Genomic DNA, 16,893 nt, shown 5'->3' on the forward strand with positions numbered 1-16,893 from the left:
ATAATACATTCAAACAAATTGTTTCCCTCCCCTGCCCTCTATAGCCTGATACTCACTAGCAGATTTTTGCTTTGTTTTGGGTGATCCTTTACGTGATCCTTTAGGTGATCCTTTAGGCGATCCTTTAGGCGATCCTTTAGGCGATCCTTTAGGTGATCCTTTAGGACTCTTCTTAGCCTTGGGTGTTCCTTTACCTTTACCTTTGCCTTTTTTTGCTGAGCTAACAGCAGGTGAGGTAAGGGATTCAGGTTCAGGAGTTGCTGGACTTTCAGCCATTTTGAATATTTTTTATCTGAAAAACAGACAACAAAATGTTAGTCAAACCAGCTAGAATCCAAGTGATATTTTTTCAACAATCCTCTTTAATTGGAATTGGAATTTAATTGCAATTTGTTATAATGAGAGAGAGAGAGAGAGAGAGATCCCTTATCTCACTCTGACTATAATCATTATTTGTCCTTTTGGTACAATCTTGTTGACACAAGTCATTTTGCTGCCCCAAGGATATCCATTGTGGCATCCAAGAAAGTGCATCCCAGAAATCCTTGCAAAGATATCAAAGATACAAATTTATAAAACTTGATTTAAGAATGGCCCTTAGGCATTATTCAAGAGCACCTTTGCAACTCTGCAAGGTATCCTGAACGAGATGTCTTTGGAGAGCATGCTGTTTTACTGACACTATTGGATATATCACAATCCCAACTTGGGTTACTTCTACAGTTCTCTAATCTGAAATGGCGACGGAGGGGGAATGAAGAAAAAAGAGGATGGAGAGGCTTATAGTATCTACTGCTAAACAAAAACAATGAATATGTAGAATATTGTATGCATTCACAAACTTCCCCTTTTGAAGATATATATACAATGGCTGTGGTCACGTCACAATAAGCCATGGTATAGTTTGCTGAACCCTATTTTCTTGTGAGCTATCACATACTAATTTCTGCTTTATAATCCTTGCTCCACCTTTGAAACATAAAAGGCATTTCCCAAAGTACTTCAGCACTAATAATAGCTAAATAGCGAGGAGTATTTTCATTGCACTCATTTTATATTGTTTAAAAGCTTCAGTTGAAGATGGTATCAATGACAGAAATCACTGCTCCTCTGCTTGACAGTTGTGCATAAGGATGAGGGATGGGAAAAAGAAGTTTTAAAAAATAACTCCAGCACCATCATGTGGAAAATGATCTACATCACAGCACACATTAAGTAAAGCTTCATTATTTGAATAAATCACAAATTCTTTTCAAAGTTTCCCATGTCGCAAACTAATGGTTTTAAAGAAATTATACCCATGGACAAGTGGATAACAAGAGATACTGGATGTGCATCCAACCAATCTTAAATCCTAAAACCAATTTCACAGGGAGAGATTCAAGCATATGCTCACTTCTTTCAAAATATGGAAGAAATGCAAAGGGTGTCCAACAGTCTTGAACCGAATATCAAATAACTGATGATAAAAAGCACTGTTGCTAAGTAGTTCAGTCAGAAACAGGGTGAAGGGAGTAACAAATGGAAAATATGCTTTCGTTCTGTCAAATCACTCATATATTTAAGTCACATGAACAGAAGAAACACTGAGGTTTCAGGGATTAATCACAGAGCTATTTTTAGAACAAGAATTTACCAAGTAAGGCAGAAAATTCCTTAAATAGCTAAATATCAAACAGATCACCTTTAACCTATCTATTCCCCAACATCCAGTAACTTCATTCTTTCATTTTAGAGTGCAGGTAAAATTTTGAAGAGCACAGAATCAGTGAAGGATACCAGGTAACAACCATTGGACTTACTGAGGGTTATTTCTACATCCGCCTATAGGTCTGAAATGTAATCAACTTAATCAGTGGCAAATTATTGCAGTCCATCAGTAGTGGTAGTTCATATAAAATGAAGATGAGGAGCAAGATATTACCTTTCAGGATAACTATTACAGGATAAGCAGGGCAGATGTGAAGAACAGAAAAAGAGAAACTGAAACAAGGATCTCTTCCACCTTCAAATCAATTTGTGCTGCTTGGATGTTGCTCTTGCACTGCTAGTTAGAATCTGAATTAACATTGTGGTTTCAAATTATGCTTATAATTCAGGGGCTGTATACACAGCCCCGAAGGGACGGCCTGGAGTCAACCCTATTACAACCAAATCGGGGCTGCGGCAACCTCACACCGCAGCCGCAATCTGACCTGTGCAGCGTACAAAAAGGAGCTGCAAAAAGTGTTTCCTTTTTGCGCCCTGCAAAGGGCATGATAGCTGCACTGCCGCAGCTTGGCATTGCTCATTCGGCACTGTGTCGTATCTACGCAGCACCATGATGTCATGCAGTGCATTGCGTGGCATCATGCCACCTTGGGGGGCGAGGCTGGGATTGCATCGTGGAGACGCTATGCCCCAATTCCATCCCCAACCTGACCCGAACTGCCGGTCTGCAGAGCCCCTCAGTGGCTGTACTGGCTGAAAGGTTTTAGTGGTTTAGTAGTCCAAAAGCTAAATGTTGCAAACTCTGCAATTAATATAATGCTACATTCTTTGTTTAACCACCACTCCATTTTAATATTTGTCTATACTGTCATATGCTAAGTATACTTATACTCAAGTGTTATTTAATTCTAAATTAGCAAAGATTTGAGGATTGAAACGGACCATTTAGTCATTTTCTACTCCCTACCAGCCACCACCCTTTCATTTTCTCCGTTATCCTTTCTGAGAATAGCCTGTTTGCCAGTTCAGCATTAACAAAGAGGAAATGACATTAAAATAGAAGGCCCTCTTCCTCCTCCTCCTCCTCCAGAACAGCCAGGCCATCGCTTGGGGCTTCCATCTCCAGGATGTGACTCGTCCTCCTCCTCCTGCGCAGCCAGGCCATCGCTTGGGGCTTCCATCTCGAGGATGTGACTCGTCCTCCTCATCCTCCTGCGCAGCCAGGCCATCGGGTGGGCCTTCTGTACCCAGGTTGGCACTCGCCCCTCCTCCAACTCCTCTTTCAGTGCAGGCAGGCCACTGTGTGGGGCTTCCATCTCCAGGTTAGGACTTGCCCCTCCTCCTCCTCTTCCTCCATGACCACCAGGCCATTGTGTGGGGCCTCCGTCTCCAGGTTGGGACCCAGCCCTCCTCTTCCTCCTCCTCTAGCACAACCAGGCCATTGCACAGAGCTTCTGTCTCCAGGTGGGGCTCGCCCCTCCTCCTCCTGCACCACCAGGCCACAGCACGGGACTTCCGTCTCCATGTTGGGACTTGCCCCCCCTCCTCCTTCTTCAGTGCAGCCAGGCCATCATATGGGGTTCTGTCTCAATACTGGGACTTGTCCCTCCTCCTCCTCCAGCGCGGCCAGGCCATTGGGCGTGGTTTCCGTCGCCATGCTAGGAATCACCCCTACAACTCTTGCACTTCCACTCCTGCCAGTAAACAGTGCAGGGCTTCCGTCTTCAGGTTGGGACTCACACCTCCTCTTCCTCCGCTGCCAGGCCAGCATGAGGGCTTCCGCCTTCACGTTGGGACTCTTGCCTCGTCCTCCTCCTCCTCCAGTGACTCCAAGTCATTGCGTGGGGCTTCCCTCTGCAGATTGGGACCTGCCCCTACTCCTCCTCCAGGGCACCCAGGCCATCATGCGGGGTTTCTGTCTCCATGTTGGGACTTGCACCTCCATGTCCTGCGCCACAAGGCGATCGCGCGGGGCTAACGTCTCCAGGTTGAGAGAACTCTCCTGAGTTCTCTATATGGAGTGGAAAGGCTCAGTCCTGATAGTTATCACTGCTGGCAATTGAAAAATAACTTACACAGTCAGCCCTTCTTATACATGGATTTTCGATAGATGGATTCAAGCGTACATGGTTTGAAAATGTTTCAAAAAAGTATACATTTCAAATATCAAACCTTGATTTTCCATTTTTTATAAGGGACACCATTTTGCTATGTCATTATATTTAATGGGACTTGAGCATCCACGGATTTTGTTATACACAGCCGAACTTGGAACCACACCCCAGTGTATAACAAGGGTCCACTGTATTAAACCATTATTTGAACAAAAGGTAGCTGTTTGCCCCACCATTTATTAACACTAGGGCAGATTCATTTGTGTATTTAATGAACCTATGTTTGTTGTTGTGTGCCTTCAAGTCATTTCCAATTTATGGCGACCCTATCATGGGTTTTTCATGGCAAGTTTCATCACAGAGGATTTGCCATTGCCAACCTCTGAAGTTGAGCAGGGTTCGAACCCTGGTCTCGATTCCAAATCCAATGCACAAACCACTACACCACACTGGCTCAACTTGTAACTGGAATAAACAAAATAATGTTTAAATATACCTTGCAAAAGCAAATGTTAGAGAGTGGCTATTAACTTTGTATTTCATAAGCTATATTAATTTAGACCACAAAGTAGCAAAAACAGTGTGAGAGCAGTGTGTTCTTCTAATTATCTAATGGGCTGAAATATTTAATGTTAACAAAACTGAACTCTTATGTTGCTATGTGCTCAAGGGGGAAAAGTTAATTAGTTATCAGCAAAGACTCAGGTGCTGTCTGTATCAAGAAAGAAAAGTGATTAATTGGTGACCAGACTGAACAATTTAAATGTCATGTTTATGTGCAGTACCCATTAAAAGCTGTAATTTATTTGAGGCAAAAGAACTGAATCATCAAAATACACAGGGGCAGAACATGAAGCTTTTTATTTTTAAAAAAATATACATAACCCCAAAAGCAGAAATGTCACAGGAGCTTCATGGAAAGATCCTTGCTTCTTCAGAATACATGCAGCTTTCCAATTATTATATGGAAATCTCAACCATCCTTCTCCAGTCTATTGCCCTTCAGCTATTTGGACTATAATTCCCATCAAGTCTCATTGCAGGCCCTGCTGGCTATAGCTGATGAGAATTATATCCATGCTGCCTGGAGGACATTAGATTGAGGATGGCAGGTGTAGCAAAAAGAGTCTTCCTTTTAATTTAAATCAGGAGTGGGATATTTTTATTTAAAAATTAAAATTTCCCCCACATAAGATACATAACAATATCACAAACAATAAATACAATAACAAAGACAAAATTCTCACATTCTGCATTTGTTACTTCCAAACTATCAAAACTAACTCTTATATCTATCTCGTTTTCTTTCAATTATCTATTAGTAAATGCATGTTTGTAGTTCAGCTTATTTTAGTACAGTGATTATTTACTCAAACAAGCCTCATCTAGGTTAGATAAATAATACAAAATCGCCTTAAATAAAATGAACGAAACATCGCTGGAGTTTGTACCTCTCTTCCTATTTCTGATTCTCAACTGTTATAACTCTGTGGATAAAACAAAATGTCTCCAATTAGTTTAAATCCGTCCCCAAAGTTGCATTATTCCCTCAGCATTTTTGGAGATATTCCAATCTTCTTTATCCAAATTCAAGAGTTCATTCCTGATTCCTCTTGAGAGTTTATCCAATTCCATCATATCCATTAGTTTAAATGTCCAGTCTTCTTTCAAAGGTATTTCTTTTGACCTCTATCTTTGAACATACACTATTCTTACAGCTGATAACATATAAAATAATATTTTACTATACTTTCCCCCCCCCCCTGAAGATTGTTCTATTATATTAAGCAAAAAGATTTCAGGTGAGAGCTTGAGAGATACAGATATAACTTTGTTAATTTTAAAAAAATAAATAAAAATCAATTTCCAGAATTGTTTCGCTTTCCCACATGTCCACCACATATGATACAATGAGCCCCGTTCCTTTTCACACTTCCAACATACATTACAAGAATTATTATATATTTTACTTATTTTCTCTGGGGTTAAATACTGACGGGAAAAAAAATCTCATAATAGTTTTCTTTAATATTTTGACTACAGGTATAATTCAATCTTTTTCTCCAGGTATATTCCTACTCATCTAATTCAATTACAAAACCAAAATTCTGGAACCATCTAATCATATTTTCCTTAATAATTTCTTGCTCTGTGTAAATCTTTAAGATACAACTGTACAATCTTGCTAATAAAGCTTTCTTATTTGACATTAACTCTTCTTCTAGCTGTGATTCAGAATTCCCAATACCATATTGTTTATTATCCATAAGGAAACGCTCTCTCAGCTGTCTATAAAAAACCCATGAAACTTCATAATCCTGTTCATTGAGCTCTTGACATGTTCTTATCCTGCAATTCGTTCCCTCTATTTGAGTTAGATCTTTATAAGTGAGCCAGTTTTCATCCTTTTTTGGATTATATTTGAAAAAAGCCTCATGAGCAGATACCCAGAGGGGAATTTTTGTACAAATCAGCTTTTTATATTTCTTACAAAATGATTGTTAAAGTCTTGGTTTGCTTTGACCTTATCGTAAAATAGGTAGGTGTGCCAGCCAAATCTCAGGTTCATACTTTCCAGATTCAGTAGTTCTTCATCTTTTAGAATGAGCCAATCCTTTATCCAAGTCAAACACGCTGCTTCAAAATACAGCTTGAGATTTGGCATGGCAAGCCCACCCCTCTCTTTAGCATCTTCAAGATACTTCATTTTTATCCTCGCTTTCCTCCCCTTCCACACAAATTTCGAAATCCCTCTTTGCCATTCTTTGAAAGGCAATTCCTTTTTAATAATTGGAATTGTCTGGAACAGAAAAAGAAATTTTGGCAGAATATTCATTTTTAGCACAGCAATCCTACCCAACAATGATAAATTCAGGTTTTTAGAGATATTTATCAAATCAGTTCTTTCCCCATTTATATTCAATCTTGCATGTTGTTTCTGATATATAGCTCCAGAAATTTATCCCCCACTCCAAACACTTCCATAACACAAAGTAATCATTTCAAACTTTTCTTTTTTCTCCTGAGGGCCATAAACACCTACTAACAATTTTTTTTCTGTTTTGCATAACTACTTCCACTTCAGTATAATAACCAAGACCCCCAAGAGCCCCTAACAACCTCCTTGGGTTTTTAAATTTTATTTTTAATTATAAATGCCCCATGCCCTCCTTTGAAAAAAGTCCCTTTTGGGCCTAAAACAGGTTAGAAAGGAACAAAACCATAGCAAAATTATTCCCAACCGAACAGATGGCATGGAATCATCCTACATTAAAATATGAAGAAATAAATAATTGGGGATGAAGCACAGGAATAGTGGGCTCCCCAATCTTTGGCAGTTACCCTTCCTGCTTAAATTCCTGTGCTTTGTTAAGTGACCCACCAAGGCATTTTTCTTACATCCCTTCTGCACTGTTTTTAAAAAAACTATTACCAAAAAACAGGACTGAATGCCAGTTTTAATGAGGTTTTGTAGGTACGAGCAGAGATTTAAGTTTCATTATTTAATTTCTATGTCACCTTTCTATTAAGGTGGTCCCCCCAAAAGTCAGTTTAAAGAAACCTCCATAATTAAAAAAAAAAAACAATTGAAAATCCACATTAAAAATATAAAATCATTTAAAAACATATAAAAGTTGGGGGGGGGGAATGAAACACAGTTTTCTCTGCTGACCCCTTTAAAAGCCTGCTTAAAGAAAAAGGTCTTTGCCTGCCAGCAAATGGAAAGCAATGAAGGGGGCCAGGCTAGCCTTCCATGGAAGGGAGTTCCAGAAGGTGGGAGCAGCCACCAAGAAGGCTCTCTCTCTCTCTCTCGTGTCCTCACCAAGCAAGCCTGGATGGTGGCAGGCCCAAGTGAATGTTAATATCAGAGTCATTGCATAGAGAATACTAGAAGAGTGGATGCTAGAAAGCTTCAAAGCATTTAATAAGAAATAGGAGAACTAAAGTGAGGCTGGGGAACCTATTGCCCTCTGGATATTATTGAATTCCCATTTATGTCAGCTCTAGCCAGGCTAGTAAATGTCTTCAGACATACATTAGCCTAATACCCATCAGCCTTTGAATGGTCAGAGATTTCTCAATCCTGGGCTAAGTGATAGCTGCTAGAATGATAGGAACTGCGGAAGATATTTGGTTTATTGTATTTCTGGGGAAGTGGAATGGCAGTTAATAGATGGTCTTTGTTGTTGTTACATGCCATCAAGTTGTTTCAGACGTATGGTGACCCTATCATTGGGTTTTCTTGACAAGACTTGTTCAGAGGAGGTTTTCCATTGTCTTCCCTTGAGTCTGAGAGCATGTGACTTGCCCAAAGTCACCCAGTGGGTTTTATGGCCGAGCAGGAATTGAACCCTGGTCACCAAAGTTATAGTTCAACATTCAAACTACTACACCACACTGGCTCTCTAACAGATGGTCTAGAGCAGTGGTTCCCAACCTGTGGGTCGGGACCCCTTTGGGGGTCGAATGACCCTTTCATGGGGGTCGCCTAAGGCCATTGGAAAACACCTATTTAATTACAGCAGGGGTAGGCAATCTTTTTGAGCCGGGGGCCGGGTTGCTGTCCTTCAGACAACTGGGGGGCCGAAGCCAAAAAACAAATAATTAAATAATTTTTTAAAAAAATTAAATATATAAATAAACCAGGACAAATGTAGGACAAAATTTTCAAATGGAAGACACTTTTTTTAAAAAAATGGAGGACATGTGAAAAAATTTGCTGATTTTTTAAAAAATGTTAATATAAATGCATGTTTCTGAGGCTTCTATAGACAATTGCCCCCCAAAGGCCCCGGCGGCAATCGGCAGCAGGACCGGGCTGGAGCCGGTCCCAAGGCCTCGCCGGGCCGCATCCGGCCCGCGGGCCGCAGGTTGCCTACCCCTGAATTACAGTGATGAAGTAGCAATGAAAATAATTTCAAGGGTTTGGGTCACCACAACATGAGGAACTGTATTAAAGGGTCGCAGCATTAGGAAGGTTGGGAACCACTGGTCTAGAGTAGTATTTATTTATTTATTTATTTATTTTGATAACCCAGGTAGCTTGTGTTTTGGGTTAGACCTTGGCCAGGAGTTAAGCTTGTAAGAGTCATGAACTTGCAGTTCTCCTGATTACACAGAGACAGTATGGAATAATGCCTCTTCTTTTCAGCTGTTTTTAAAATGCCCTGTTTCCCTCCTCCCACTTTCTCCCTGTGTCCTCTGTCAGGGATGATGGGAGTTGTAGCTCTTCACCTCTGGCTCGAACTCACCACCTTGTTACGCACCGGCGCTGACCAGTTTTGGCCAGTGGTTAAAGCTTTGCTCTAAAGCAGCAGAGTTACAGAGAATAGGCTGAAGACCCTGACAAACTCTCCAAGCCTTCTCACTCTTGCTTCCACAGAAGTCTTCACACTTCTTCAGGATCCTGCTGGCTCTTGTATCTTCACCCAAGACACCAGACAACTCAGTAGTCTTATATAAAAGATCTACTTTATTCTACTATATACAGCTCCAAAACTATCCAACAATACTCCTCACTACTATCCACTACTACCCACAAAATACATTGGGATTCATAGCCATTATTATAGCCCTTGGAAAACACCACCCACTCTTGTCAGTTTCCACCCAGTGGGCATGTACATCCACTCTCATTGGTTCTCTTGGTTCATCCCACAATTAATGATTTCATCATTTCACCTTGTCCACTTAACAATTCTCAGGTGTGTTCAATTATCCACTTTGCATTTCTGTCCTTGGCATTTAGGACTTGCTAATTACATTACCATTTACACCTGTGTGGCTTCTAATTGCTTTTGCTGAGTCATCCTGACTCTCACATACATGTTTTATTTCTTACACTGTATATCCCATGTTGCTTTTTCCTTAACATCCTCAGCTTACTTCAGTTCCTGCAAACAGAGTTCAAGTTCTTGGTGAATGGAGTTCAAAGTGCAAAAGTAGTTTGTACTCAATTAACTTAGCAGAGGGAGCAAAGAGGAAGGGGTCGAATCTTGCCTTATTCGGAAGGCTTTGGCAAAAGCAAACTGCTGCAACTGATTCTAGCTTGTGTGCTCTTCCTCATTAATAATTAGCCATGGCAGTTAAAGTGGACTCACGGTGCTAAGTCCAAGTAAAACTTCAATCATCTTCACTTTCCATCTCCCTCTTGCTACAAGCCTTGGGCTTTGTATGTCATAACCACTTTAATTTATGTCCATAAAATGGAAAGTGGTGGGATAGGGGGAAAGGATGCATCTTTGCGACTAGGGCTGCATCTGCACTGCAGAAATAACTCAGTATGGCACCACTTTAACTGCCATGGCTCAGTGCTATGGAATTCTGGGAATTACAGTTTGTTGTGGCACCAGAGCTCTTTAACAGAGAAGGCTAAATGTTTCACTAGGCTACATTTCCCAGAATACCCTAGCATTGAGCCAGGGCAGTTAAAGTGGTGTCAAACTGGATTATTTCTGCATTGTGGATGCAGCCTAACTGATTTATTTCAACATGAGCTTTCATGAGTATCAATCTACTTCTTTAAGTCCAATTTTATGTAGAAACAAACTAACAAGGCTATCTCAAAAGTGCAATTATGCCATAAAACAGAATAGAAGCTGCCACATGCTCCCTCTGTGAACAGTCTGTCCACAGAATTCTAGACTGGCTACAATTTTTGAACACTCTTCAAAGGCAGATCCCACATGACAGTAGCCTAAAAAGCAGTTTACAGATTACATGGTTTGTAGATAAGCAGTGACCACTTGTTTTCCCCCCGAGATCACAGAACAACAAATTGAAAGAAAATTAATTTTGGACATTACCACAGCCTTCTGGGTTTGTGTGTGTGTGTATTCATAGCTTGGGAAATTTACATTACTAGGGTACAACCTTGCTGGATGGGAGGCTCTTGGATCCATAGTAAAAAATTAACTTACCCCATACCTATAAAGAAGAAGTTCATTATTACTTCTATAACTACAAAAAAAAAAAGGACAATACTGTATATAAATCTCCAACCAGGTCTACTATCCCCAACTAACATTGTTGCAGACATTAGAGCTCTGTAGATGTACCAATCATGTTCTCTGACTGAGGACATTATCACACGGGAGGAATGTCTCCCAATTTTAAAAGAAAAGAAAGTAGGGCCAATTCTAAAATGAACGCTATTACGCGAATGGTTATCAAACGCACAGAAGAACACAGAGCCCATTCCAAAGCCAAAGTAGTGCGCATGCAAAACAAATTATCATATGAGTATGTATCCTTCGTAGTCTAGAATTCAAATTAGCAGTGTAGTGGCGTCTTCTTCTTGAGGTCTTTAAAAAAAGATGGATGGCCATCTGTCAGGAATGCTTTGTGTCTTCCTGCATAGCAGGGGGTTGGATTGAATAGCCCTTGGGGTCTCTTTCAGTTCTCTGATTCTATAATTTACTGCTGATCTGGAGAGTCTGAAGATCTCCCGTCTGATGGAGGGGTGTCTCGGGGACACAGCTACAGTGTTCTCAGTGGCACAAGAGCCTGGCAGACAAGAAGGGCAGGACAATGAGGCAGCCAGGGAGAATAAAGGAGGGTCTTTCCAGACTCAGTTGGCCGGTGGCAAGAAAACATTTGTCCTTTGCTCCCATGGTAAGGCCACTCTGCTTGGCAGAAGTGGGAGCAACTCCCAAGGAGTCCATCTTTCTTTCCTAGCCCACCTGGCAGCAGTTTTGAACTGCTCCTGAACTGCTTAAAAATGTTCATATAGGATTTCAAATTTTGCACATCATATTTTTCCCCTTTATAAATCACCAGTTTTACAAGGCAATGGACAAAGAATGATACTACTGTGAAAGATTAAACACATGCATCACAGTTGGGCATTAGACCTTCTTCTGGACTGTCTGATCAGCCCTAGGGACCACTGCCAAGCCAAAAGCCTTATACTTCAGTACTATAAATGTTTCACCTCCTTTTTTCCTTCAGGACTGAACAGGATTTTCAGGTACTGCAAGTCAAGTGCTGTAGGAAGAGAGGTGACACACTGTGTAATTTTGTGTTATATTCCTCTATTGAGATTACCATCCCTACTGGTCCTGTAATTTCCTTGTCCTGCTGTTTGTGCCAGATTGCCACCTGAGTTGTAGGTGAACTGGATCAATGAGTCTTGAAGCCTGACAAATGCCATGTATGGATTTTCCATCATCATCTGTAGTGACCTCCTAATCTCCCTGATAATTCTACTTCTCATTGCTCCTTGCTTTCTGTGACAAGATGACACAGATCCGTGGCAGAAAAAAAAAATCCTTTGCATCTTGCATACATGAAGTCAAAGGCAGTCTTTCCTATTCCAGGATGGGGGAACTTGTGGCCCTCCAATTGTTGTCAGATTACAATTTTCATTACCACCAGCACTGGCTATGTAGGCTAGATGAAAGTTTCAGAAATCCAAGTCCAGATGTTTCCCAGTTCTGTCTTATTCAAAAGGTAATGCCATGAGAAAGAATTCTACTGTCTTGGAAATATGCTGCCTCACCATTATCCAGAAGGAGGTGGCTATATCAGGCAACTGATCTTTGGTGATATGAAATGGTAGCATATTATTACTTATTTACTTTGCTACTCTTTTATTTTTGCAGCCAGGGATTGGGGAGGACAGGAACAGGATCTTGTAGGATTTTCTGCCCCCAGTACCAAAATAACTTGATTGGCCTTTGATACAGGTATTATGCATCTTGCCTCAAAGGGAAAGGCACTGTTTGCTGCTCCACCTTAGATAAGGAAAATAACTTGGACTGCTTTACTCTGTACAAAACATCTCTTTACATCTAGGGTGGCTTTTGTGTAGGGTGTGTGTGTCTTGGTTGTCCCCTTTAGCTTCTTTAATATTTTTATGTGGTTTTATATGGTTTTTAGATTATTTTAAATGTTTTATGTTTTTATTGTATTGTTTTTGAAATGCTTTTTACCTGTGAGCCCCCTTGGATCCCTTCTGGGAGAAAGGCGGCATAATACAAATGAAGCAAACAAACAAACAATAATCTTTGTTGTTGCTCAAACCAAAGTAAAGAAGCCAAATCTCACCTGGCCTTAGATTCACATAATGCAACAGTTAATCTGATAACTTCCGTATTATATTGGATCGTAAATTCCACAAGCCCCAGCCAGCATTGTCAATGGTCAAAGATGGTAGTACTAGTAGTCAAAATCATCTTAAGACTCCCATATTGTTTACCCCTTATGAATTAGTGCAGTGTAGTGGTTCCCAACCTTTGGTACTCCAGATGTTTTGGACTTCAGTACCCCTAATTGCTGACTGTTGGCCAAGTTGACTAGGGCTTCTGGGATCTGAAGTCCAAAATAAATGGGATGGGAACCACTGCATGGATGAAGAAAGTGTAGCTATTTAGATGTCTACCACTATGCCACCCTGAACTCACATTATCTTGTCCAATTTTGGAAGCTAAGCAGTGTTGGGCCTGGTTTGAACTTTGATGGAAGACCACCAGGAAATTTCAGGGACCTTTAAGTACAGTCAGGAAAGAACCCTGCCTGAAACCATGGAGGTCGGTGCCAGTTAGAGCTGACAATACTGAGCTAGATGGATTAATGGTCTGACTCAGGAGAAGGCAGCTGTCTTGTTTTATGTGCTTTGGTGGTTGGTGGCTCCATGTAGGTGGGACAATGAATTCACTCCTGGTTTTAACTGGGGGCTCAAGGCCCCAGAAATTCAAGGTGCTGATCCTCCCTCCTAAACAGATTTAAATAGTTCATTGTCCCACTGATGTAGAACCGCCAAAGCACATAAGATAAGACAGCTCTTGAGTCAGACCATTCATCCATCTTGCTCAGTATTGTCAGCTCTGAGTGGCACTGAGCTCTATGGTTTCAGGCAGAGTTCTTTCCTGGCCGTAGCTGAAGTCTGTGATATTCCCTGGTGGTCTTCTACCAAAGTCCAAACCAGGCCCAATCCTGCTTAGCTTAAATACTGGTATTTAAGACCCCTGGTATTTAAGGCCCTGTGCTTTAACATCCCTCCAAGTATCTGGCAACTGATATGTGTGGTGTGCTTTCAAGTAATTTCCAATTTATGTTGACCCTAAGGTTTGTTCAGAGGAAGTTAGCCATTGCCTTCTCCTGGGCCTGAGAGAGTGTGACCTGCCCAAGGTCACCCAATGGGTTTCATGACTGAACCATGAAATCAAACCTTGATCTCCAGTTGTAATCCAATGCTCAAACCACTACACCGTGCTATGTACCATGTAGGAAGTTAAAATCTACAGGCAAAAGATTATTGGTTCCACCAATGCATACGGCTTTATCAAGGCTGCGAGCCTCCACATTTGTGGAACAGTCTTTTTTTTTTTTTTTTTTTTTGCATCTTTGGTTGGAGTAGGATCTTACCTGCTTTTGTAAAGGGTTGAAGACCTTCCACTTCAATTGTCCGGATTAAGCTGCTGAGTGTACCTAAGACAGGTGAGAAGATTTTGTTTTTAGTACATTTAGTATATTATTTTTAATATGTTATAGTATTTTATTGCTTTGTTCTTGAGTGACTATATATGTCTGATGTTCTTCCCTTTGGGAAGAACGACCTTATAAATAAAAGTTATTAAAACCTGTAATGGATTGACCACTCCAATGACATGGCAGCCACCAACTGCCGCCATTTTCTTGCACAGGGGTTGCTAGACTGCATCACCCATCAACCCAAACCAGAATAGCCAATGGCGGAAGATAATGGGAGCTGCAGTCCAACAACATCTGGACAGCTTCACATCTGGGGGTTTATACCTGTGCTGGACAAGATGGAATTAAGCCAGTAAGTTCCTTTCTAAGCAATGGGTATAATGGAAAGAAACAAAGCTCGCATCATACTCTTCAAAATGTTTTATCAAGGGAGAAGTGGACAGATTTAGGATTTGGAGTTTCCTCTTGTGAGACCCACTGTGCCATAGCGGTTTGAGGGTTAGGCTATGCCTCTGGAGAACAGGGTTCGAATCCCTGCTTGGCCATGGAAACCCAGTGGGTGACCTTGGCCAAGTCACACTCTCTCAGCCTCATGGCAAGCCTCTTTTGAACAAATCTTGCCAAGAAAACCCCACCAGAGGTTCACTTTAGGGTGCCATAAGCCAGAAATGACTTGAAGGCACACACAATAACAACAACAACAACAATTTTGCCTCTTGCATGCTCCTTTCTGGAAGCTCTGCAACTAGCTCATTACTCCATGGGGAACTCAGGATGCCCCACATAAAGCTGTAGTACATCTCTCCTTCCTCCAGGTAGAAATTGCTCACCTGTTTGCAAATGGACTTTCCCCTCTTCCTCCCTCTGTCTCTCTCTCTCTCTCTCTCTCTCTCTGCAGAAAGGCGTCCTTCAGTTGCTAGCGCCAACCAACAAACACTCCAGAGTGGCACTTCCGCCGGCCAATGAGCATTCTCCCAACTCAGCCCGCCCCTCCTGAACAGCTATTGGACGCTTCTTTGCCAAAGCCTAAGGAACTGCTCTCTGTGAAGCAGTGTGGACTACAAGTCCCAGCATGCACTGCTGCAATCCTCTCATAACCTCTAGTAGAAGAGGGAGCATGATGGGGAGGGATGTCAGGGTGATCTGACAGGTCCCTCTTTTCCAAGACTTGCCCTACATTTCAGCCTCCCATCCAGGAGGAGTTTCAAAATGCCCTCCATTTTGAGCATGACTAAAAAGCATGTATTTACATTTATAAGAGTGCTTTGAGCTTTTGTTTTCTATCCAGGAAGAATTCCAAAATGTCCTCCATTTTGAGCATGATTAAAAAAGCATGAATTTACATGGATAGGAGTGTTTTCTGTCCAGGAGGAATTTCAAAGCGTCCTCCATTTTGAGCAGGACTAAAAAGTATACATTTATACGACATACATATATGACAGTTTTGAGTTTTCATTTTCTGTCCAGGAGGAATTTCAGAATGACTAGGAAGCATGAATTTATCTTTCTATGAATGTTTTTAGCTTTTATTTGGTCGTGTCTTCCATTTCTCGTGAAGGTCCTGCATTTTGTGGCACCTTGTCCTCTTTTATGGTTAGGCCATCTGGTAACCCTGGGGTCCCTTTAGTACAAATTGCAAGGGTTCAGATCATTGGGCGTTTTGCAGCCAATTGAGAAGGAAAGTTTGCATTTCAGTTTTCTAATCTCTCTCCACAGAAACCCACTGGGTGACCTTGGACAAGTCACACTCTCTCAGCCTCAGAGGAAGGCAACCGCAGACTCCCTCTGAAGAATCTGCCAAGAAGACTCCATGATAGATTTACCATAGGTTCACCATAAGTTGGAAATGACTTGAAGGCACACAACAACAACAACAACAACAGCTCTACAAACCCTCCTTCTCCTGCTTCGTCCTGGAGACCATGGCACTCCTCTCTTTGCTATTTCATTCCAGAAATAAATAATTATAATTTTAAAAAAGCCTGCCATGCAGGGTGACCAGATGTCCTAACCACAAACGAGGACATTGCACTGCAAAATGTAGGACACTGAAGAAAAATGTAGGCTGTTACCAAATACATTCTAAAAACACTCATATAAATATAAATCCATTACATATGGTTTATTTACAGCTATATTACAATACTGTATTTTGTTATGCACCCTGCTATATTTTTCTGATATACCTACCTTTGTTAAACTGCCTTGTTGCCTTGCAAGGTATTTGAAGAACTCTGAGCAAGAAAAATACTTAGAATTGTACTTTTCTAGCAATAAACCCTTGACTGAATCTACATTTAAACTATTCCTTTCATTTGCCCATAGTGCTGAAATTAAGCGGGGAAAACCTCAACATTGTGTCCTCAAGCAGTCCAGTGCCTAACACATTGGCTGTCATTTTCCCCTCCAAAAAATAAAGTTCTGGGTGCGAATGCTGTCTGCGGCTGCTCCTAGGAAAAATGAACTCTAGAAGGATCCATCAGTGAGAATAGGCTGCAAGTAGATTAATTTCTCAAATGGGAACTGCAAATGTGGTGCTACTCAACGGGCTTTATAGCCATGCTCAAAATGGAGGCCATTTTGACATTCTTCCTGGACAGAAGGTTGAAATGTAGGCCATGTCCTGGAAAAGGAG

At 41.2% G+C, this 16,893-nt stretch overlaps 1 protein-coding gene across 2 annotated transcripts in view; it reads right to left on the minus strand.

The window, feature by feature from the left end:
* DNAI3 (dynein axonemal intermediate chain 3) overlaps nucleotides 1-15,170 on the minus strand; it is a 58,371-nt gene extending 43,201 nt beyond the window's left edge. For both annotated transcript variants that reach the window (XR_016277922.1, XM_089497527.1), the window contains exons 1-3: nucleotides 15,089-15,170; nucleotides 14,193-14,255; nucleotides 57-292 (exon numbers count right to left, since the gene is read on the minus strand). Coding sequence is in view for 1 of the 2 variants with exons in the window: in XM_089497527.1 (XP_089353653.1) it covers nucleotides 57-276 (220 nt within the window). In the remaining variant the exon portion in view is untranslated. The remainder of the gene's footprint in view (nucleotides 1-56; nucleotides 293-14,192; nucleotides 14,256-15,088) is intronic.
* Nucleotides 15,171-16,893: the final 1,723 nt, after the last annotated feature.

Source organism: Sceloporus occidentalis, unplaced genomic scaffold, assembly GCF_023333645.1.
Source record: "Sceloporus occidentalis isolate IW3139 unplaced genomic scaffold, rSceOcc1.0.p SCAF_104, whole genome shotgun sequence".
Classification (NCBI taxonomy): Eukaryota; Metazoa; Chordata; class Lepidosauria; order Squamata; family Phrynosomatidae; genus Sceloporus; species Sceloporus occidentalis.